At 47.4% G+C, this 23,048-nt stretch overlaps 1 protein-coding gene across 1 annotated transcript in view; it reads left to right on the top strand.

Moving 5' to 3' along the window:
• smog (G-protein coupled receptor 158 smog) overlaps nucleotides 1-23,048 on the top strand; it is a 226,614-nt gene that overhangs the window by 155,596 nt on the left and 47,970 nt on the right. The window contains exons 4-5 of the mRNA XM_065441820.2: nucleotides 16,253-16,603; nucleotides 19,867-19,935. Of these exons, the coding sequence (XP_065297892.2) occupies nucleotides 16,253-16,603; nucleotides 19,867-19,935 (420 nt within the window). The remainder of the gene's footprint in view (nucleotides 1-16,252; nucleotides 16,604-19,866; nucleotides 19,936-23,048) is intronic.

Raw genomic sequence — 23,048 nt, 5'->3', positions numbered from 1 at the left:
GTCAGAGTCTTACAGTGGGCAAGCGCGTTCTTTCCTTTCTTTCTTTCCTTCTTTGCCCCTCCGCCCCCCCCCCCATCTAAAGTGGCGCTTCCCGAATAACAAGCTCGCCGCTCGCTGCTCGCATCTATTTTCTCCGTCCACGCCCAGCGTACTTCCGGTTTCCCGCCCCAAAAAGTCATTCAGCCTTCGTCCTACTCCCCTGCCCCCCTCCCTCTCACCGGAACGCAACGCCATGCAGATATCGGATCGGTTCGATCTCGCCTTCCCAGCGCGTGCGCGTTCATCGACGTGGCGAGAGCATTCGACCGCCAGCGCTAAAAACGCTCGAGAATTTCCGGCACCCGTTTAAGGAGCTCTGCAAGTCCTTTGTGCCACAAATTTATGGTTGCGGAGCCTGTTCTCGCCCTTTTATCAACCTTCTTCTCTATGCTGCTTTGCTTCTTCTCTTCGGTCCAGGTCGGGCGCACGTCGTGGCTAAGGAAAAGCTATGGCGGCCTCTATTTTCTAACCACAACCGGTAACCGCAAACGGTCTCGAGCTGTTAGGTCTCGGCGCTGAGACCTAATTAAGAGCTCGTGGATCTGCCGTCGAAGCAAATAAAGGCGGTAGAAACCCGTAGTCGTCCCTGAGGCATCAGCGCGAACTGACCGCGTTGCGTTTCGATCGAAATTACGTCCAGTGAAGAAACAAACGTCACCATAAAGCACTTCTTGTAGCTCTTTTCTTTTTTTACACCGAAGCTGTACACCTCTACCGTCCAAGTAAATTTTCGTGTCCTAAGCAAAAAACCCCATACGTAGGCCGATCCCGGAGACGTGCAATGCCGGGCCGACCCGCGGCCGAGGTGAAGCACGCGTTAAGCAATGCCCATACGTGGGCCCATCCCGGAGACGTGCAATGCCGGGCCGACCCGCGGCCGAGGTGAAGCACGCGTTAAGCAATGCCCATACGTGGGCCGATCCCAGAGATAGTGCAATGCCGGGCCGACCCGCGGCGGAGGTGCAGTTCGACATTAAGGGGACCACATACACAGCTTCGCTGGTCATCCGTCTTCAGAGAGTGGAGTTTTTCTTAAGGAAGCCCCTGTCCCTGAAGTACTCGAGAAACCTTCGCGTATCGCCTAGAACGTGTGTCTTTCTTTTTTGTTCCAAGCGAACTTACATCCCAAGCGAACTTTGGTCATCGTTGTGTGGCCGTCGGCGCGAGGCTCCGCAGATACAGGGTGGTTCAGCGAACACTTTCAAGATTTTTTGAAATGTTACCTGTGGCAGATTGCACAATTCTAGTTGATGAGGTAGTCTACTCGAAGCGGTTCACACTACTTGCGCAAGTAGTTTAAATGCATAAATGACTATATAACAAAAATTACTAATTCACTTTTAAAGCTAATTAACTTACGGCCCGTATTGCAATTCACAAATTCTAGCCGTGGAGTTCGCAAGACGGATCCACTTAGAACGAATTCTGAGGATGACACCAGTTTCGAGACATGAATTCCCGAATTTTGCGAAGAAATGCATTGGCGTTCCAGTTACTTTCGTGGTTGAATCCATAAAACGACGTTTCGTTATGTAAGTTAAAGAATTGTGGCAACTGTCCATCGGAGCGCACCACAGAACTCACCGAAATCGCCGCACCTGCTGCTAAGTGGGTCGGTGCCGTCAGCGCCTTCGCAGAGGGCGGGGCAGTATGGGAACGCCTGCATGATGAGCGGCGTCGGAGCCAGCTGCGGGAGAAGACGACGACGAACGCGCCGGTAGTGTCACGAGCGCGTTTCTGTGACCACGTGACGTGTGCAACTAGACACGCACTAGGCACGCCCTTAATAAGCCAGATTCGTGGAGCCGCATTGGCATCAAGGAAGCGTGTTCGTCTCGCACCCCGGAGGCCTTGGCTCGATTTCCACCCAATCCGAAATGTAGCAAATTTTGTTTTCAAAGCCACTAAGTTACTTTGTTCACAGGAACCTCCCTGAGAAATGTGAAGTCAATCCGAGTATTTGTTGACGTGATTTTACTCTTTGCGGCGTCGACCATTTTTCGTCACGGCTTAGTTTCACCAAGGTCGCCGCCAAGGGCACCGCCAACATAGACACCTAAGGCTTTCACCTTAATAATGAACCGCCGGTCGCCTGCGTTCAGGTACGGCCTGCACTTTGGCCGGCGAATAACAAGCACCACAAGAATAAGCACGTGGCTGTGTGCTTGTTCACCGAGACGGCGAGAAATGTGATGCCCAAAGCTACCTTAACGGGCAACTGCTCGAAATTTTATACGGGTGTCATACGCGGGGCAGCTTAAATCGCGATCGAGCTCGATCGGTATCAGATTTCTCGATGGCGGTTGCCCTCTTGCGCAAGTAAGAATAAATTTCTTTCCTCAATCTCAAAAACGAAGGTTTCCCGCGGAGGTGATTCTAGTAGCACTGTCCTACGCGCAGTTGAGCTCTCACTTGCGCGCGTAACGTGTGGCTACTCGCTCTTCCCATCTTCACACGCGTACACACTCGGAAACGCTTAAGCTCATGTATTGGCGGCGAGGGCTTACGGGTCGCCATCTGTCGGAAGCGCCTCGCTTGCGTATAGTACGAGGCGAAACGCGGCGCGCTCCTGATAGGTTTGCCTGTCGGCCCTCAATAAAAACACCACGCTGGAGCCCTACTGGACATCTCTAGTACTCTCGAAACGACGGAAGATTTTTGCTGTCAAAAGAATAATCTTGGGCAAACAGAAAGCACAGAATGGTTTATGGACGTTATCTCTGTACCGAATACGTACTGTGAACGCCGACTGCCCGCTGTCGCCGCGATAAAGTCCCCCGAACCGCTATCTTGCGTGACACACAATCGCCGAGAGCAAATTGTGCGAAATATGATCTTACAGTGGGCTGTCTGTATAACCAAATGGAGCATAACAGAATGAAACCTCAATGCAGCGATTGCACGGGTTCGCAGCGGCCGGCTATCGCTTCGGCATTCATGTCCGCACAGTGTTTCGCTTTCGCTGTGAGCGCGTTTTCGCAATACATGCCATGAGCTTTACGCCGCAGCATGTATGAGCATTTGACAGTGTACAGGCAACCATTGTTGCGTTTACGCTATCAGAGCTGTGCAAAAATAATTTCTTCATAACTAGGGACTTCGCGACGCATACGGCGACTTGTGCTTTGCCGTCGCGACGAATCAGTTTCATTTTCCCCTAATTTCTTAGACGTTTCAATATCATTATTTCTCAAGTTGCATCGCACTGTATGTTTATCAGTCTGCTCAGCGAGAAATTTCTTGTTGCTTCGTTTCCTTAATCCGGTACATTCATTGTTTCGCGCTAACACAAACATAACCATATGCCATGCCTTTTTGTTAATGTGCTTCTTACCGTTCCCTTTCCATTCCAGTGAACTTGCCATTATCTAGCATGAACAAATCCATACACCCTTACGAAAGTTTGCACCCTTTGGGTCACATTTTGTCCCGCAAAAATAACCGTCATCTTACTTGCCCGCATTTCCTTCCGTTAACGCTGCTAGCCCGGTACTGCCAAGTGAATAACGGCTTGCGCGTTATCAGCGTAGCACAGGATTGTCGACAAGAAAGTTGCGAGCGCTGAATCTTCAAAAAAGGAAACGCTTCAAGAAATCTTCACGAAATGGTGTACACTTTTTTAAGAGTGTAGACCAAAGATTGATGTCATTCGTCGGGCAGCGCTCGCGGCAAACGTCTCAGTGCGCGCTTTCTGCTACTCGCCGAACATCGCAGCCCCGACGCCGTAGCAGAAATCTTCGCAACGGAAGTGCTTGCTGCACACCCGAGTTGTAGCCTTGTCTTAATGATAATTTTAATAATTACGATACCGACGCGTCCTACCGCATTAACGATTCTGTCGATAGTCGTTAACGTTCCAGTGCTGCATTGATGGCCACGAGCGACGCTATATTGTGGGAATTCCGGTTTAGTTTTCACCAGCAGCGTTGAACGGGCGCCGATATCGTCGTAAACGTCCGCCACCATCGAAATGCGGGGAACCTGAGGAAGGAGCGTCCGAAGAAGAGAGTCGAATACGGCCTATCAACAACTATCGTTATCACGTTAAGCACGCGTCCTAAACACGAGCTGTCATATCTAGCCCCTAAACGAAGTTCATCAGCGAAGCTGTATATAAATATATATATATATATATATATATATATATATATATATATATAGCTACGCTCCGGCGGTGGTCGATGTCCCGTCCGTCTACGCGTCACGTCGACACGAAAAAAACTTTCATCTCCAGTTTAACAAACACCATGAATTTAATCATACGAATTACTAACAAGCACCAGGGTATGGAGGAAGAAATTATCATACGGCTGATACAATAATTCGTAATCAGCCAGATAACATACATAGCAGCCTTCCACAATTGTTTTGCAGCTGCAAAGACCAAAATTAACAACCTGATAAAAAAGGCATACAAACTAGCACTAGGGATTCCCATCAGTACGAGCACAGGTCTCTTGCGAAAGTTTAGACTCCACAACACACTGGACGAACTCATAGAAGCACAACAAACATCTCAGGTGGAACAACTAACCAAAACCAAAACGAGACGGCATATTATACAACGCAAGCTAGGAATGAATTACCACGATCTATGCGGGGAAAAGAGGACGATGACGAGGGAAATTTGTGACAAACTCCTAGTAGCAAATATACACAAGAACATGCATCCAGGTTACAACGAAGGCAGACGCAGGAGTAGAGCAGAGAAAATGATCCGAAGCTGCTGCTACCACCAGCAGGCGTTATGAATAATAATAATAATAATAATAATAATAATAATAATAATAGTAATAATAATAATAATAATAATAATAATAATAATAATAATAATAATAATAATACCTATGTATATATAGATGCATCGATTGAAGTAAAAAACACCACAGCTTCGCTACTCGATCGTCCTTCTTCACAGAGTGGAGGGGCTGATTTTTTCCTTCTTTTTTTTCCTTTTTTTTTTTGCAAACAAGCTACATGCAGTCGATCAGCCCCGACGTGAACATTTCAGCAGTATTCCGCGTAGAGCAAGGTATATTTTACCTTTTGTTTTGAAAAGTTCGGGGCTGCAAAAAAAAAAAAAAAGCGGTCGTCTCAAAAATTCATACAACAGTTTTCGAAATATCTTTTCTTCGGCAAGCCTAACTGCACACAAAGAAAGGCGCGCACTCAGCATTCGCACAATGGCCGCATTGCCGAGCAGCCGGCGAGCCGACCTGGCCCGACTTGGGGATCTAGAGGCTTAAGTTCAGGCGGATTTCGCCGGCTAAATTGGATTCTGGAGTGCGCCCAGATTTCCTTAGAGTGCAGTGAGATGGCGAAAAGAAAGAAAGCGAAGAACCGGCTCGGCGCAAGCAGAGCCAGCAGCAGTCGACATCCTCGATCGAGCCAGTTTCCAAGCGCAGACAACTTCGTTTCTCTCCCGACGTTTCTCTCCCCTACTACGCGCGGTATGCGCACAAGGAATTGCGGGTGGATAGCGCCACGAAATTAGCCGGCAATTATATCTATCGTTTTAGAAGCAATATTGCATTAGCGGCGGAATAACAGTCAATGAAGCACTCTTCATTTGCCGAAAGAAAATCCAATAACAATGCCATGCATGGGGATTTGGCGAATTAGGGTTCCACAGCGGCTAAATCTTAAAAAAAAAATATAGACTTTAACAATTTGAGGGAGCCCTATCTGTTATTCTGACCACAGCTCCCTTCACCGTACACCTTCCATATAACGGAATTCTCTTGACTGCTTCAAAAATTGCGTAACGATATTTCTTTTTTTTTTGTAATTTCTTAAGCATAACTCATTTTAAACTTCCGTTTAACGAAGTTCTACTTGCAGCGGGCAGCCGCGTTGAATCAATATCTTATCTTTATCTTTATCGATATTTCCCGCGTTTTGCCGGTGCGAATTATTTTATGTTTTCATAACCGTCTATTAAGCTGCAATATTATCTAACTGACTTATAAACTTCAACGTCCTAAAGCTACAACGAGGCTACCATCGAAGACATACCACTCACTCCGACCGCATCGACTTTTTTTTTTTTAAGACCGCTGCCAGAGTACACAGGTATACTGCATTTTGCTATTTGAATGCAGCTGCCGTTGCCATAAATTTAACCCGCGCCCGCATGCTCAGCAGCATAGAACACTGCCTTATATCAATATCGCATTACCAAAACCAGTACGCGAGAATGTCGAATATAAATAAAGCGTTTTTCACATGTGAAAAGTGGTGATCATCAGCCCGCAACGTATATCCTCAAAGACGCTTATGCAGAAGGTGCGCAGGAAATGTATTCGCGTTTTCCTATGAAGTCTAGATTCCCTAGGCTCTCATGCGTAGAAAATCATAGGAAATCTGCATTAAGCCTGCGCACATCCAATAGTTTGCTCACATGAACTCCACGCGAGCGGACTGAGTCGCAAATCGCACTGGCCAAGCCCGAATCAACCACGTTTATATGCATCTTGCCAAAAGAATTAGGTGAGTCAGCCCACCCATTGCAGGAAGGGTTGACCGAAATCACCTCGAAGCTCGCTCGGCCCGACTCGTTAGCGTTTCATCATCAGCAGCTTATTCTTATGTCCACTCCATGGCGAAGGCCTCTCCCAACGACCTCCAATTACACCTGTATTGCACTAGCCGATTCCAACTTGCACCTGCAAATTTCCTTATTTCAGCAAGCCACCTAGTTTTCTGCCATCCTCGACCGTGATTTCCTTCCCTTGGCTCCGATTTCGCAACTCTAAGAATCCACTGTTTATCTACCCTACGCATTGCATTGCCTGCCCAGCTACACATTTTTTTCTTTAACGTCCACTAGAATAACAGCCACTCCCGCTTGGTCTCTGGCCGACGCCGTTCTCTTCCTGTCTCTTAATGTTAGCGTTTACATGAATCCAACGAACGGTTTTCGGCCTAACACGCCGAGTCGACGCGACTTCATCGGCTTCGTGTACATGTAGCTACACCATGACGTAGTTAAGGATGATAATTCGTGTGCATCAAGCCTGCGCACGGTGCACTGTTCCGCTGAAATTTTCGTGTTACCTATGAGAATGACAGAAAGCAAGGAGAAGAAAGGTAAGAGGGCCACACAGACGAGCATCCGGTTTGCCGTTCTTCATTGGAGGTAAGAAAAAGATATAAAAGGAAAGAGAAAGGAATTCTGTGCTATTCCACTTTGTAAAGGTGCATGACCAGCAAAGCTGTGTATGTGGGCTCCTTAATGGTGAACTGTCTATTGCCGTGCATCAAACGCCGTATACACATAAATGGAAGGAGAGGCGCGACTAGTCGCTCGTCCACGATGTTGAGCCTCGGAACATGATGAGGCCCCGGAGGGTATACATACTCATGTATCGTTGCAAAACGGGCACGACAACTTTTACTAACGAATCCCGGGAAAATATTGAACTTGCTCTTGTAAATTGGCGGAGTGCTTAAAGCTTGCTTCATTTGCACCGCGGGTCACCCGGTGTGACACTATTTTCGGGATCAGCCCACGTAGGGGGAGAAATTCTTAATCTACACGGCTCGATAGACACGAGCAATTTTTTCCGGAACCTAGCCATATCCAGTTTCACTGTAAAATATCGAGAGCGTAAACACTTCATGTTCGCAGGAGAAGCACAGGAGGGCTGTAAACACTCACTAAGACCGGCGCACTACATAATGAAATCGGGTAGTTTCGCATGAAGGGCGAAACATTGAAACTGATAGCAAGGTTTAGCGTAGCGCTGAACCTAACTCGGACGCTGTTCTAACAATTCGCGGGGGCGACATGGTGCGACGCAGCACGTGAGGCGACTTCTGATGTGCAGCATAAACAGCGCCTTCGCCGCTACCAGGCGTCTCATGACGCTGGCATCGTGAGGAGTGCCGCCAGCGGCGTTGCAGGCGCCGCACTTTGGTGGTGTCCGAGATGAGACGAAAGGAAGACCGTCGGCGGTTCTTGAACTTTGCTCAGTCTGTTCCGTTTAGTTCACTGCATATGCACACATGTGCTCAACAGGAACGTTTGTGTTTGTGGGCTGAACTCTCATACCAGCGGCGGTAGGCAGAACGCTGCCCCTGACTCCGCCAGCGAGCCTATCGAGCAGAACGTGAGGGTGCGTCCGCTTGGCTTTGTCGTTTTTGCGGCCGAACGTACAGCGCGTTTGGTGTGTCTCTTGAGACCTCATCCTCCACGTGCGATACCTACATCGACCGCGACAGCACGGCGGCGACGGCGAAAATGCGCCTCGAGCACCTGTTTAATTTAATTAAATAGTAGTGGCGCACGAAAAGCTTTATGCGCCGGCGAAAGGTGGGGTCACCGTCTCAGAATTTCTTCCAAGATGTTCTGGAGTCCAGCAAGGTTTGGTAGAGTCTGTAGAGGAATGCGACCTCGTGTTAAGGTAAAGTGAGCAGTAGCTGTCCGATGGTTTGTTCAAATGCACAGAAGTCGCATGTTGGTCAATTGGCCATTCCGATGCGGTCATTTGTAATTGTCACTCCCTGCCAAAGTCAGTAGAGTAAGGGTACTTCTCCACAGGGGAGGCTATAGGCGACATTTTAAAGCCGTAACATAGGATGCCGTATATGCAGCCGGCACTTGCAGGCGTACAATGAACTGCTCTTTTGTCAGCAAGCGAACAAAGTCCTCTTGCAGCGTCTGTGCCCGCCAAATAAATTTAAAGCATGCCTTCGTCGGTCGGCCCGTAAGCCTTGTCCGTGAAATCTTTTCTGAAAACGGCACAAAGAACTGGTCGCCAGGGAAATATAATATTGTGCCCTTTTTCCTGAGCGCGTGATAGTCGTGGTGATGGTTCACTTCTCTCAGGGTCGCATACCATCTGCTTGCATTTACTACGACGTAAAGTTGATTTGAGGCTCTGAAAGGCTGCTTTTGAGTAACGAACCACCACCTGTTTCAGCGCTGGTTGATCAGTAGTATAGCTCGCAGCGGCACGGAAAGTTGCCGGTTCTGTTGTCGCGGCTGTTGTGATGTGCGACACCGTGAATTCCATTGCAACCCTTTCCGCTGGAATGGCCACAACGGCCTATAATTGTCTCTTGTTATACAGTTGGCTTTTGATGCGGGCGAAATGGAAAAACGTCCGTGTCTGGTGCGTTGGGGGCACGTTAAAGATCCCCTTGCTGTCAAAATAATTCCATAGTCCCCCACGACGGCGTGCCTCACTATGAAATTTTTGTTCGGCGCGTCAAATACCAGAATTCAACATAGTTGGCAAATATCAAATCTGTCAAGTTGGACCCACAGCCTTTCCATTTTCGCGGAGATAAAGGGAAAAGGCTGCACGAAGGTCATGCCGTGATCCTAATTACCTCAACAAACCTCGCCTGGAAATCTATTGTCTCTCGCAGAATAAGGGAGTGGGAGGGGAAGTTGCTACCACCCAAACGCTCTCCGAAGCGAAGAGGTTAGCATGACCTTTTAAAACGCGTGTTTTCAGAAATTCAACAATTGCGCGTATAACAGGTGCTAAATCTGTCTGTTATCAGCGCACTGGTCTTGTTCAACAACATTTGCACATCTCCGTCCAGTATCCACGTTCTACGACACTTCCATATGTGAACTGTGTTTGCATGACAACGCTTGAATTTCGTATACTATTGATGATAAGCTCTGTTCCACAAACAGTTGAAAGCTACATGGATCAGATCTGCCTATATTCAATCGTGCCTCAATTAACACCACTTTTAAACGCATATTTTATTAGCCCTGCACAAATTTTGAGTGTTAAGATCTAAAAAACTGTGTTGGCACACTATTAAGGCAACATCTGATGTACAGTCAGCCGCAAAAACTTACGGGACGCGGGAATTTCGAAAACTTTCAATTGCAACGAAGCCTGGTCACTTAGCGTTGAATTCATTGTTTCTATCTGTAGTAGTTATTGCGATCGACGCAGTTAAGGGTTCTCTGTTAAATTATTATCGTCAAACCATAACAGAGCTGAAATTCACATGTGCCTTGAAATCCGTGCCCAGTAAACCTTTCTGGCGATCTGTACTTCTGTATTAACATGACGCCGCAGCGCATCAGGCTAGAAAAAAAAAACATTCCTGGCAGCAGCTCGGCGTTTCCACGGCGACGCAGTGCCAATGCACAAGGAATGAATATTTTGAAGGGTGTGCGAATATTTGAAAGTTTCGAATTACGAATCAAATATTGCGCATGATTAGCGGCATCGCAAAGCACAAGGACGCAGCGAGACAAACACGGCGCTGAATTGGCAATTGGAAGTTCACTTCAGAAAGTAAAAATACATAAACGTATGTACACAGTGCGCATCACATGATTTGCAACTAAAACGTCATCAGCAAGAAGTGGCATAAAAGCATCCCCCTCCCCCACTATATGTTATTGACTAGCGCACTTATACCTTATCTTATATTGAGTAGTGCACGTTTATAGGGGGAGGCGGATGCTCTTATGCCACTTCTTGCTGATGACGTTTTGGTTGTAAATCAGGTGATGCGCACTGCGCACACATATTTATATATTTTTCCTTTTCTTAATAAACCGCCAGTTAGCAGTTCAGCGCCGCGCGCGTCGTCTCGCTCCGTCCTTGTCCTTTGTGATGTCGCTAATAATCAACCTTAAGCAACTCGCGGCGCTTCACAATATTGCTCCATTCGATTCGGTCATCGAAAGAAATAGCTGGTATTCGTAAAAAATGAATATATGTGGAATAGTTATCGAGTAGTTAAGTGTGTGCAAACGAACATAAAATTTCAATGAAAGTCTGATAATTTTCACTCATCCATACCCGAAAATATATGTGAGTGATGTGTGCAGCGTGTGCCAGCGGGAGAGGGCCACCCTGACGCACATCCTATGGGATTGCACCAAGTTCCCCGATGAAGCTTCGACAAGTACAACGATTCCGCCGCGACTCACGGCTGCGGCGGAATGCTACGACCACGAAAGCCAAACCTGGGCTGTCCAGCCGGTCTTGGCGGCTCTTGAAAGACAAAGGCCGAGCGAAACCGACGGAACGTTGCCCCTCATGGCGACCGACCGCGGGAGTAACACGCGCTAGAGTTGAGTAGAGGCCACCCGCTGAGAGGACGTCAGGGCCCGCGTCACGGCGCCATTTAGTCATGGTGTCGTTCTGCAGGCGACTACATGAAGTTGTTTCGCTCTCTCTCATCCCGGCGGCCATAGTAGACGTAGAACGCGAGAAGTTACGTAGTGATGCACTCACGCTACGCATCACTCGAGGAGTCATATGCTTCTTTTTAAACCGCGATAACTTGCACTCTGCGAGCGAATTCGGATATGCGAACAAAACATATATTTGTTCCAACCACTCCATTCAGGCCTTAAACTTCGCAATGTGCAATGTTACGACAGCAACTTTCCCGCGTTGTGAATACTTTCACATGAACAACGGTTTTAATAAACATAGAAACGGCTGTTCATAATTCTTTATTTATTTATTTTTATTTTATTTTTTGTGGGGGAGGGCGGAACTACACGAGAAATCTTGGATATTCGATTCAATTCAGTTCTGGCCCTATTTATTCGTACTCTATTTAGTCTAAAGATTTACTATTTAACGGAGACGCCAATGATAACGCAGTACAGTCTCTCAACTCTAGCTCAAAAGACTGACATTTTTTTCTTTCCGTTTTCAGCCGAGGACGCACCGCTTTGTGCTGCTTCGAGCTTTATTGTCACTGAACAAATTCAGTCAGTTTTAGAAGCACAGCGTTGTTTTATTTATTTTGTTTTATATTAAAATTCACTCGCAGAGCAGGTAAAAGAAAACGACAACACAGCCGCAGCGTTGTCGTCTTGTATTTCGTCGGTGGGGTTGATTGTTTCGGGAAGTGGTTGAGAATCAGTCACCATCAACCATCTTAGTTTGCTGTGTGCTTTCAGAAATCGCTAGTTGAACACTTCAGCTGTTTCCCATACATAGAGCCACCATAATTTCCCAGCTCTTATTAACTTTCGTAATCTTTTTCTATGTTTACTTATTTCATTTATTACTTTTAACTATTATGAGTTTCCTTTCAAGAAAGGAAACGCAAGCAATACAGATGATAGCTGTTTGAGGATAAGATACTGAAAAGGTACAAGCACATTTTTATAGTGTAGGTCCAGCGTAAATAATACTGGTGAACAACACTAAAGGAATGCCTGCATAGTAGCGGCCCGCTTGCAGTAAACGGCAATTTTACCACAATCCTTGGATTGTAATGGAAACATTTCAAAACACGTGTGCGCTTGCTTGCTTGGTTGCGCGCGCGTGTGCAGGCGTTGCGGAATGTCCGCATTCAACCCACACCGCCGCTACGCGCAAGTGGTACGGGGAACGCACAAGTACATAAACCGCGAGGAGCACTGCTTCCGGCGTAATTTAATTAGCGTTGGAGAGCCGCAACGTGGCCCGCATGCTTTCTGGACGCGGAGAAGCGAAAGCGCGCGTGCCGTCAGCACAGAGAGAGCTATTATAGAAACACAACGGGCTGACTGCAGCAACACAGGACGTGCGGGCCTGCGTTCGCAGACGCTTCGCAAAGACTCGTTCGTATATATATATATATATATATATATATATATATATATATATATATATATATATATATCTGCGGACCAATTAATGTTTGTTTAACTCGTTTCGAGGGATCTGATATCTCAAACTAACGCAGGGGCTGTAAAAGACGCTTTACAACTTTGTTTTGGATTGATTACGACAAAGTCTATTTCGAGAGGCATCACAAAGATATACGAAATCAGCTTAGACTGATGCTCTTTGAAAACTCAATTTTCGTTAGTTCTGCGCCGGAATCCCGTCGCTGGTACGTCAGCGTGTTGCACTGGCGATTTCAAAGTGTGCTTCAAACTGTTTCTATCTTTTTCTTGTTTTTTTTTTCTCTCTTTTGAGAGGTTGTGCCGAAGGTTCCCGAAACTTGCCGCGTTTGTTCGTTGAATATTTGTTAAAACAATTAGTCGATCATCACCGATAATAAATGAAGTAGGCCCGAGCAGGCGCCATTGAAATACATGTGGTCACGGCAAGCTAGTGTGGAAACTTCAAGGTGGCGTCTCCGCGTGTCTTTTGTTTTTGCGTCTTTTCTGGCATATTACACTTCTTCTCACGGCAAGAGTCGCATTTTTCGTTTCCTTGGTAATCCAGAAGGCTAATGTACTAATACATTTGATATTATCCTTTTTTTTAGTGTCTCTTGAAAGTTTTCCTCTATAGTAGTATACGATGCGGGATATTTACGATGATTCTGCGATTTTCTTGCTGTTCTGTCAAAATGGCACGACCTACGACGATGATAAAATTACGTCTGCATTCGCAGGATTTGTTGTGCTCAGCCTGGCCGCTTTATTCCTCGCACGAATACGAGCTAGCTAAGCGAAAAATAACGTCCATGGCGTTAGCACGACGTCATCGGCACCGCCACAGTTTTAAGGCGTCGCCTTGAGCGCTGTGAAGAAAGACAAGTCGCGATGTTTGTGGACTAATTTCCTGTACAACATAGTATTTACAGAATACACACGAAATCCAAAATTGTGGTCCCCCCGAAGGTAGCACGAAGGTACAACAGCGCAAGAAGTGAGAAAGTTAACTTTCGCTGTTCTTTTTTCTTCCCCATTTCCGGTTTCCGGAGAATGCACTTGCTTACGCAAGTTCCCTGTGTTTGTTGCAGCCACTTGGAATGTATAAGACTGGGCTCTACAACTATGTATAGCAGTTAGGCATGTCTTATACACCCAATAAACATTTAGGCCCCATTGCAGTCAGGTTATGACTCACGTTTGAAAATGTGCTGAGAGTTGTAAAATGTTCGTTATTCTTAAGTTTTCTAACAAAACATTTACTTGACATTTTTGGTCATAGCTGGCCTTTTATATTAGGAAGGAACAGCGCCAACTAAGACGAACACAAGAGGGGAGAACGACACAGGACAAGCGCCAACTTCATCTAACTTTATTCACCGAAACTTCAGCAAATATAGGAAAAACACAGACATGCGCACAATGACCATCATGCGTCATCTGCCAAACCGTTCCAGATATGACATTTCGCTTTTGAAGAGGGTCACGGACGTATCACTAACACAGTTTTTTCCTCTTTTCTTTATATGGAATGCTTCTAAAACCTCACGTGCCTTAGTTTCCCTACTTCTGCCAAGAATCTTTATCGCTCCAAACCGTGGTTCACACTTCTTGCAGTACTGGCATTGTCTTTGTGGCGAATGTTCTGCCGCTTGGTCACACACGGTGCAAGTTGCGCAATGTTGCGAAAGATGCGCACCTCCTTCTTTCAGCGACCTCACATGTTCAGCAGCACGGTCGTTCACGCATCTGCCCGTTTGGCCCACATAGGTTTTCCCGCACGTCAAAGGTATTTCATATACCACACCGGTGCAGCACTTTACAAACTGCTTTCCATGTTTTTTGGTGCAGTTGCTCCTTGTACCCTCGCTCGCGACGCGGGCGCAGAGCTGAGCTTGTTTTCGAGGAGCCGAAAACACGACTGGGACGCCGTGTCTGTTTGCCACCTTTTTCATATTGTGGGCTATCCTATGTACATACGGTACCACTTCCGGCTTTGCAGCTAGTCTTTCTTGTGCGCACGGTTTCTTGACCATGGCACCTTTGATATTTTGCAAGGCCTTTTTGCTGGCCTTTGCGCCACAAAAATTTATACATCATCAGCATCTAACAGACATCTCGTATAATGCCAACAACCTTGTGCGCACCTTGGGTGCCCGCCGCCATCGCGAAAGACATATGGGCATACAAACGCATAACGCGCGCAGAAGCTCGGTTCGTGGGTCGCGTGCGCTCTGCTTGAAGCCTCATTGAGTTTGATTTGACGTTCTCACGCAACCACGGCGTGTTCACCGCATGACGTGGTACTGCGAATGCAAGCTTGGTTCGCCGCAACGGGATGTGCGTAATACGGCGGCATGCTCCCGCGTTTGCACCACGAAGGCATCAATGACTGCAGCTCGTCAAAGCGAAAGCGGCGGCGGGAAGAGGCCTCGACTGCAAGAGCTACGACTTATTTGACGAGTCTTGCATCATTGCGGATGCCATCGGAGTAAACTGCGCGAAAAAGAGGAAAGCAAAGCAAGAAGCGCGGCACACTGCGATGCATTGTGCAGTGGTGTAGCCATCCCACGATCTATAGTACGGCCGAAGTGCGGCCCCGCAAGCCTCAAACTGTATCGGTGATTACTATCAAGTCAGCTTGTTGCAACCACTGTTGCCCGGCATCTCAATCTTGGCTCAAGAAACGCGAATGCTCTCACCTACGCGACCTTGGGCGAGTGACGAAGCGAATGTCCCTATGGGCCCTGAAGGTGTTCAAATAAATAAACAAATAAAAAATAAATCACAACGGCGCTATAGCTTATGAAGGCGAAATAAGATCAACTAATCATGCATACGCTGTACACATTTCCTTAACTAGCACAGTGAGGGACTGATAAATGAAAGCTGCTGCCCATCTACAATTTGTGCAGAATACGGGCGAACGGGCAGCACGGCAACGTAGCGGCCGCGCTCACAAGTGATCTCGATGCAATAAACGCCGTAGTGAACTTGGTGCACTTATGCATACCTTACGGCCGGACCTGCCCACGTAGACACGCTGCTTGCATAATTGCACACTGCTATAGGCTGGCATGCCAGATCAGTGAAAGAACGCTGGAGAAACGGCAGAAAAAATAACGCGGTGGACCATGCGGCCGACTGCTGGAGCCTACCAGTGTCACCCTTTACAACAGAGGCCAAAACCAGCGTCGCAAGACTACGCCGCAAGTAGGAGGTAGGAGCTAGCTGGTCTACCGTGCCCGAATAAGCCGCGCGGCACAGGCTAGTGGGAAACCAAGACGAATTCAGCACCAAAAAAAACACAGAACAGTGTGCGCATTTCACTTCGTGTCTCGTTCCGTCTACCGCCCGTTTTGTTTCCCGGTAACCTGCTTATTAACACAACTCATTCGGATATAGTCATCAGCATCGCTGAATGCGCAGTGAACGTTACTGCGTGTGAGCGCACATCACATCTGATATATTTCCCTTTCTTTCCCTTCTATTGGTGTAGGGTAGCAGACCCGGCGCAAACTGGTTAACCTATTTGCCTTCTCTCTCTCTATCTTGCAGCGGACAGCGCACAGCTCTCTCGCTTTCTCACGCCCTCGTTCCCGTTTTACCCTTTCGCAGTGTGAGCCCTCCGCGGGCCTGGGCTTCCGGCGGGGCGGCTACCAGTGCCGCTGCCGCGAAGGTTTCTACGCTCCCGCGTCGCCGGACGGCGGCGGCATCAACGGCGACGCGGCGGCGGCGGGCAGCGGCGAGGCGCTCGAAGCCGCCGCGTCGGCCGAGTTCCGCTGCCTGCCGTGCCCGTCGCGATGCGGCGGCGCCTGCCAGCGGGCCGACGCGGCCGAGCAGCGGGAGGATGCCTGCTTCGTGCAGTACAACATGGCCTGGCGCACTCTGGCCCTCGGCGTGCAGGGCTTCTGCACCAGCGTCACGGTCGTGCTCATGGCGGTCGTCTTCAGGCTCAGGAAGTCCAAGGTGCGTGTCTCCTATAGTCCGACACCCGTTCTTCTCTCTGGTAGTTGCAGAAAGTGGCATTTAGCAAATGCTAAAATAACCGAATTCGCTGCACTGACGAGCGCACTGCGTCATCTTCCTGCACATCTTACGAATACGTCTGCCGAGCTGAGAGCTATTAGAGAAGTAAAATCTTCGTGGTAGTTAGCGGCATTGAACTCTTCTCATTCAAAAGGAGGTCACCGGATACAGTGGTGCAAGATAAGCACTTGTCGAGGGCGATTTACGCAATCCATTACTTTCGCTTGAGACCGAATGCCGACGTCCTAGGTTTGCGAATACTTTTCTAGTTATATGACCTGCGCAGCCCTGCGCGCCTAGCTCAAAGAAGACAAATGAAGAAAGCGCATACCGAGACGTCGGTGTGCTCAATGCGGTAGACGGTCGCACCGTGGCTTTCTCGCTCTGAGCACGCTGCCAATCCGGGCGAGACAAGCGTCCATTAACGGTCGCGGAGGCGCGCAATCGATCGCGACGTCAGGACGCCCTGTCACTCTTCTCCAGGCACGGACGCCTTGTCCTTCAATGCCAGAGGCAGGCGCGTGCCGAAAGCGCTCCTCCACTGCGGCACACAGATACGCCAACGTCTGGGAAATCATGCCGCCCTATATCGCGTGGTACCACGTAACAGAACGATTTTTGCCTCAGACCGTGTGAACGTGAGCGAAAGAGAGAGAGAGAAAAAAAAAAGAGAAGTACAAAGAAAGAGGAGAGGCAGAGACGTTAACCAAGAGAATATACGGCTTGCTACACATCCCAGCCCACAGCGACAAAGGAGGAAAAAGTTAAATGAACACAATTTCGACCGCACTCGTGCGGAGCTATCGATAACTAAAAGACATTAATTAACGAACTTTTCCATTACTGAACTGAGGGCGCGAATTTTGATAGAAAGGTAATAATCGCGTTTTTATCCAACCCGTTCATTTGTTTTCTGTGCGCTATGTCTCGCGTAATCGTTTTCTCTGCGTTACAAAGAAAACGCGCGAAATATGAAAATATTTGCGGTTGTAATCATGCGGCTATTTTCATATTTCGCGCGTTTTTGTTATAACGCGAAAAAAGTAATTGCTCTAGACATAGCGCACTGGACACAATTAACTCGGGTGTTTTAAAACACAATTATTGCTTTTCTGTCGAAATTCGCGCCCTCGGTTCAGTAATAAAATTTAATCGAATTATCGATAGTTCCATTACGAACAAAAATATTGCTTGTGCGGTGCGTCACTGCTAGCAGAATACCATTATTTACGTCTTCGTATATACTATATTTTATGTTTAAGGGCTTGGCTAACGCTAGCTGTGTAGGTCTTGCTTTGGGTCTTGAATGAATAGACTGGATGCAGCACGCCTGCGGCTGTAGTGTATTTCACCTCACCGTTGCTCAGTGGCTATGGCGGGAGCAGCGCGCACTTTTACTTTTTGTTTGCCCTTGGCACCACACCTATTCCGGGATATATACCTTCATTTACGGTTATTCACGTTTTGGCGCAGCACATAAGGAACAGCAAAGACTAAGAAGCAACAGGATGTTTCTAGATCACAGTGACCTTTTCAGCGACTCTGCTTTTCCAGATTGGGCTACTTCAGGAAGTTGTCTGAATAAACTTGCTCAATGTTTCATGTCTTGCATTGTCACAAAAGTGTGCAATAGATACCATCACTATTTCTTTCTTGTGTGCATTTTTTTTCTTCGAGCTGGCTCGCCCAATCACATTTAACACCTCTAAAACGTTTTCGCGAACCGAATGTATTTTTCATAAAATTTGACGCAACGTTCGTAAAATCGCAAAGCAAGCCCCAAATTCGCAAAATTTACGATAAACTTCGGGGCATATCTATGACAGTGCTGCGAGAACAGAGAAAACTTGATAGTCAGGCACGTACCCAATGGGGAGGGGGTTGCCACCACCCCCCCGAATTTAAGCGGCATACCCCCTTCCTTCCTCCCCTACGCCAGAGTACAGTACATAGATATTCCCACAACTACTGTTACGTCAGATAATCACTCCATTGGCCGTCTTTAATCAGCCAGCCGTGCATGATAGCGATTGACATGATATTGAGATGGTTGCCATGGCGCTGGCCAACTGCAAACGGCAGTCATGTACAATGAGCTGTGTGAACACGAGCCCGAGTTTTTACATGGGGACGATGTAACCACAGCACTCGTCATGGTTAACCAACTGCTCGAGAAAGTGTTCCGTGAAATACACAACACTTCAAGGGGAACAGCGCACAACGCTTGAATGCCGTTCCTGTAACCTGAATGTGAGAAAGTGGCCTAGCTGCTTTACATACGGAGTACCGTGAGATTACTTTCAAGTACGCCAAAATGTAAAATGCAGCTCCGAAAGAAATACTCTAAGTTCATCGCCGCGTCTCAACATAAGAAAGGAGCGGCGCTAGGAGGACACGTCAAGTCGTCAAGTAAAGGAGAGCGATAGAGGAGGTCCAAAAACGGAAAGCTCAAAGAGATGAGTCGCTTCTTCAAGTTTGTCTATGCAGATATAATTATGAAACAAGGCGGTATTTGAATATAACATGAACAAGAAATAAGCGATTGGCAGCAATGATACTTCATATAAGCCTATTTCGTCCTATCTAAAATGATTGTAAATAAGCGCACGAACAGTAGATGGTACATAACAAACGTCTCAACCCCATTTGTTATAATTGCACGTATCCGGCAGCTGCAGAAAGGTTGCATACTCTCATAGGGAGTTTATACCAAGGTGTGAAACCGCATCATGGTATGAAACTCTCTTGTGTATGTTTTCGATTGTTGTCTTCGTTTTCTTCGCGCTGCTTCAAGTTTTACTCAAGATGAACAAAGTCGCGCAAATCAAGCTGTAACTTGGTGGCCTTAGTACTGGCGCACGTGAGAAATGGTCTAGTGTACTTACACAGACATATATACATCAACACGAATAAAAAGTGCACGTTCTGTATAATATTAACACTATTACTACTACTACTACTACTACTACTACTAATAATAATAATAATAATAATAATAATAATAATAATAATAATAATAATAATAATAATAATAACAATAATAATATAAGTACATGCAATGTACCTCTGTACGCATACAATGTCACAAACATAAATCAAGAACTAGGTGCCTCTGTGCGCGGATACCTACAAAGTACTCGGAACGGGTTGATATTAGGTGCTTATGTACTGTAATATGAGCCTGTGATTTTGTCTCGTTTCAGATGTTTGCATCGGCCATGTGGATTCTTCTAGAGGTCATTTTGTTGGGAGCGCTTATTATCTACCAAACAGTGAGTAGCAACTATTAACCACTGACTATTTTGCATGCAACCACTGCGTATTGTTGAGAGAGCAATTATAAAACAAATTAGCAGCTCCAATTTTCTTACACAATTACTTCCCGTTAGCTTTCTTATCCTCTTCATCAACGTTTTCCAAAGTAAGTACGTCTCGTTATGTATTATCACAGATCAATGCGACAAACTGATGTAATCTGCAGTTGCTCTGATCTACGTTAACTTGATCTGTCCCACACCATTTTAATTATTTTTTTCTAGAATTCAAGCTTAGTTGTGTAATGTTGCTTATCCTCACGAAAGGTGCTTGCTGTGCATTTTCTGCTATTTCTAGTACCAAAATATTTCTTAGCTTTGACCCCAGTTTCGACAGTGTTCTTTTGGCATATACTCTGTCAGACGCCGCATATATATATAGGCAAAAGAAAAGCAGTCACTATTACGTCTGCATAGCGTACTTTGTTTATGCAAAACTAACCTCAAAAATATAGGTGAAGTGCAATTTTCTTGGCGGCGCAGAACAAAAACATATCGACAACTGCTTCGCTGGCATTTCTGGAAATGTTATGTTGTTCGCAACGCGACAAGCCAACAAAGCGGCACCTAATGCCGACCTTCCAAAGGCTGGCTTCGTTTCATCACACTTTTTTTTTATCGGGCTTCTATAAAAATGTATTGGCGACGTCATATATAACAGACGTTCATGAAGCAAGTTGGAGACTGCTGCGTAAGACCGACGCGCGAACACTTCCGACACGTTAGACTTACTTGTGAACTTTACATACAGCAACATTATGTACTAGCGCACTAGGTCCTGAACACTCCGCAGTTCATATTTTATGCCCAACTTGATTAATATACCCTTCACAAAGCTTCTGCGCCACAAAGACACCGGAACGCAAATAAAGGCAGCTCGGTCGTGTAATAACCTCCAGTTCGTGGTAGCGTAAAGAAGACGAGGAATTTGAGAATGGTGGTGGCGACGACATAACGCGGCGCGTGCCGAATTTCGGTTATGAGTCTTGAGAGAGCGCAAACTTTAATTTCAAATCAGCAAGATTTGAGTCCGGCGTGTTTTAGTGGGTCTGGGCACCCGCCGCGGACGCGGTTCCGAGACCTTGTCTCGAAGCGGCTTCCTCGGCTCGCTGGACGGCCCAGAGTTGTTCTGTCAGGTCAGAGCTGAGCAGTGCGGTCATCCAGCGTGACTGGAGGCTGGCGGTGGAAGAGACGGAGGGGTCGGCACTGCCCGACTTGTTTGTTAGGTCCCGACACTCCCATAGCATGTGATTTAGTGTGGCAACCTCGCCACACGATGTGCATCTGTTTGTAGTGTACATGTCTGGATACATGGCGTGCATGAGTCTGGGGTTTCTGTAAGAGTCTGTTTGTAATTGTCTGAAGTGTACAGCTTGCGTCCTGTCTAACATAGCGTGAGGGAATGGGTATATGCGTCTTTGTAATTGGTAGTGTGCCGTGATGTCGTGAAAAGTGGTCATACGATCCTCCCATGCCCAGACGTTTGCAGTACCCCGCGGGGGCTCTTCCTCCGATGCTGCTCGGTGAGTCAGGCCTCGAGCAACGCCGTGAGCCGCTTCGTTGGGGGTGCTCATTCCAGTGTGTGCCGGGATCCACAGCAAATGCCTTCGGGTATCAATGTCGGCCTCTCCCTGGTGTATGGGATGTCGCTGGAGTATCTGATACGCCTCTTGCGAGATGCGCCCATTTGCAAAATTGCGAATTGCCGTTTGCGAGTCACAGATCACGTATGTAGCTTTGGTTTGTGTGAGCGCCAGTGCTATGGCCGCTTCCTCTGCCGCTTCGGCATGTGCCGTGTTCACGGTGACGCTCGTGAGGTGGTTGCCTCGGTGGCTAGTAACTGCTGCCACGAAACTCTTCCTGTCTCGATAGCGGGCTGCGTCGGTGAAGACCGCATCCTTGTCATTAGAGTAACTTTTGTTCATTTGTTGTGCCCTGGCTTTACGCCTCCCCGTGTGGTGTTGGGGGTGCATGTTGCGAGGCAATGGGGGTACGTATAGTTGCTCGCGTATGGGTCTTGGAATGTCTACTTTGACGCCATGTTGCGAGTGGTATGTGATGCCGAGATTTTCAAGCACGTGTCTGCCCGGGCGGGTCTTGGATAGGCGTTCAAGTTGGGACACTTGTTGCGCCTCCACGAGTTCTTCGAGCGTATTGTGTAGGCCTAGTTCTAAGAGCTTGGTGGTGCTGACTCCAGGCGCAAGTCCCAACGCACATTTGTACGCCTTGCATATGAGCGCGTTGAGCTTGTTTTTTTCCGCAACCGTCCAGTTGTGAAACGCTGCCGTGTACCTTATCTGGGAAATGACGAAGGCTTGGATGAGTCGGATGACGCTGCCTTCGCGCATGCCCGCGTGTTTGTTGGTGATGCGTCGAATGAGCTGCATCGTGCTGGTGGCCTTTGCCGTTATCTTGCGAAGTGCTTCGCCATTGCCACCCTTATGCTCTATCATCATTCCTAGTACCCGGATTTTCTCTACTATCGGGATGGGTAGGCCATTTGATGCCGTTAATTGGATCTTTTGCTTTTCCTGGGGGGTGTAGCATTTAGGTGGGCGCCCCTTTCTGACTGGTCTATACAGCAGCAGTTCGGATTTTTCGGCCGAGCAGGCGAGTCCCGTGCCCACGAGGTAGTTTTCTACGCATTGGATGGCCTGTTGTAAACGTTGCTCGATCGCTCCGTCGCTGCCCGTTGTCGTCCAGATCGTAATATCATCCGCGTATAGCGTGTGATGCAGTCCTTCGATTTGAAACAGTTGGTCGGGCAACCCCAGCAGGACGAGGTTGAAGAGCATTGGCGAGATCACCGAGCCTTGCGGGGTGCCCGAGCTGCCGATGAGTTATGAGTCTTGAAACTTCTCGCATTTTATTTATTTCTTTTGTCTGTCTCTCTTGCTGTTGGTTTGTGAGAGCCGTACGCGCAGCCACGTTGCGCAATAGTAGAATTCTCTCTTTACATGTGGTTTGTTTTTGCGTCAGGAAAATCTGACCTAACTAACTAGATGCAAGAAGACAGTGCACTGTGATGAAGCTCTATTTTCTGCCAACTAGAGGCAAGAAGACAGCGCCAT

The sequence above is a fragment of the Dermacentor albipictus genome, chromosome 4 (genome assembly GCF_038994185.2).
Source record: "Dermacentor albipictus isolate Rhodes 1998 colony chromosome 4, USDA_Dalb.pri_finalv2, whole genome shotgun sequence".
Taxonomy (NCBI): domain Eukaryota; kingdom Metazoa; phylum Arthropoda; class Arachnida; order Ixodida; family Ixodidae; genus Dermacentor; species Dermacentor albipictus.
The sequence above is the reverse complement of the archived record's forward strand: the minus strand, read 5'-3'. Positions and strand labels throughout refer to the sequence as shown.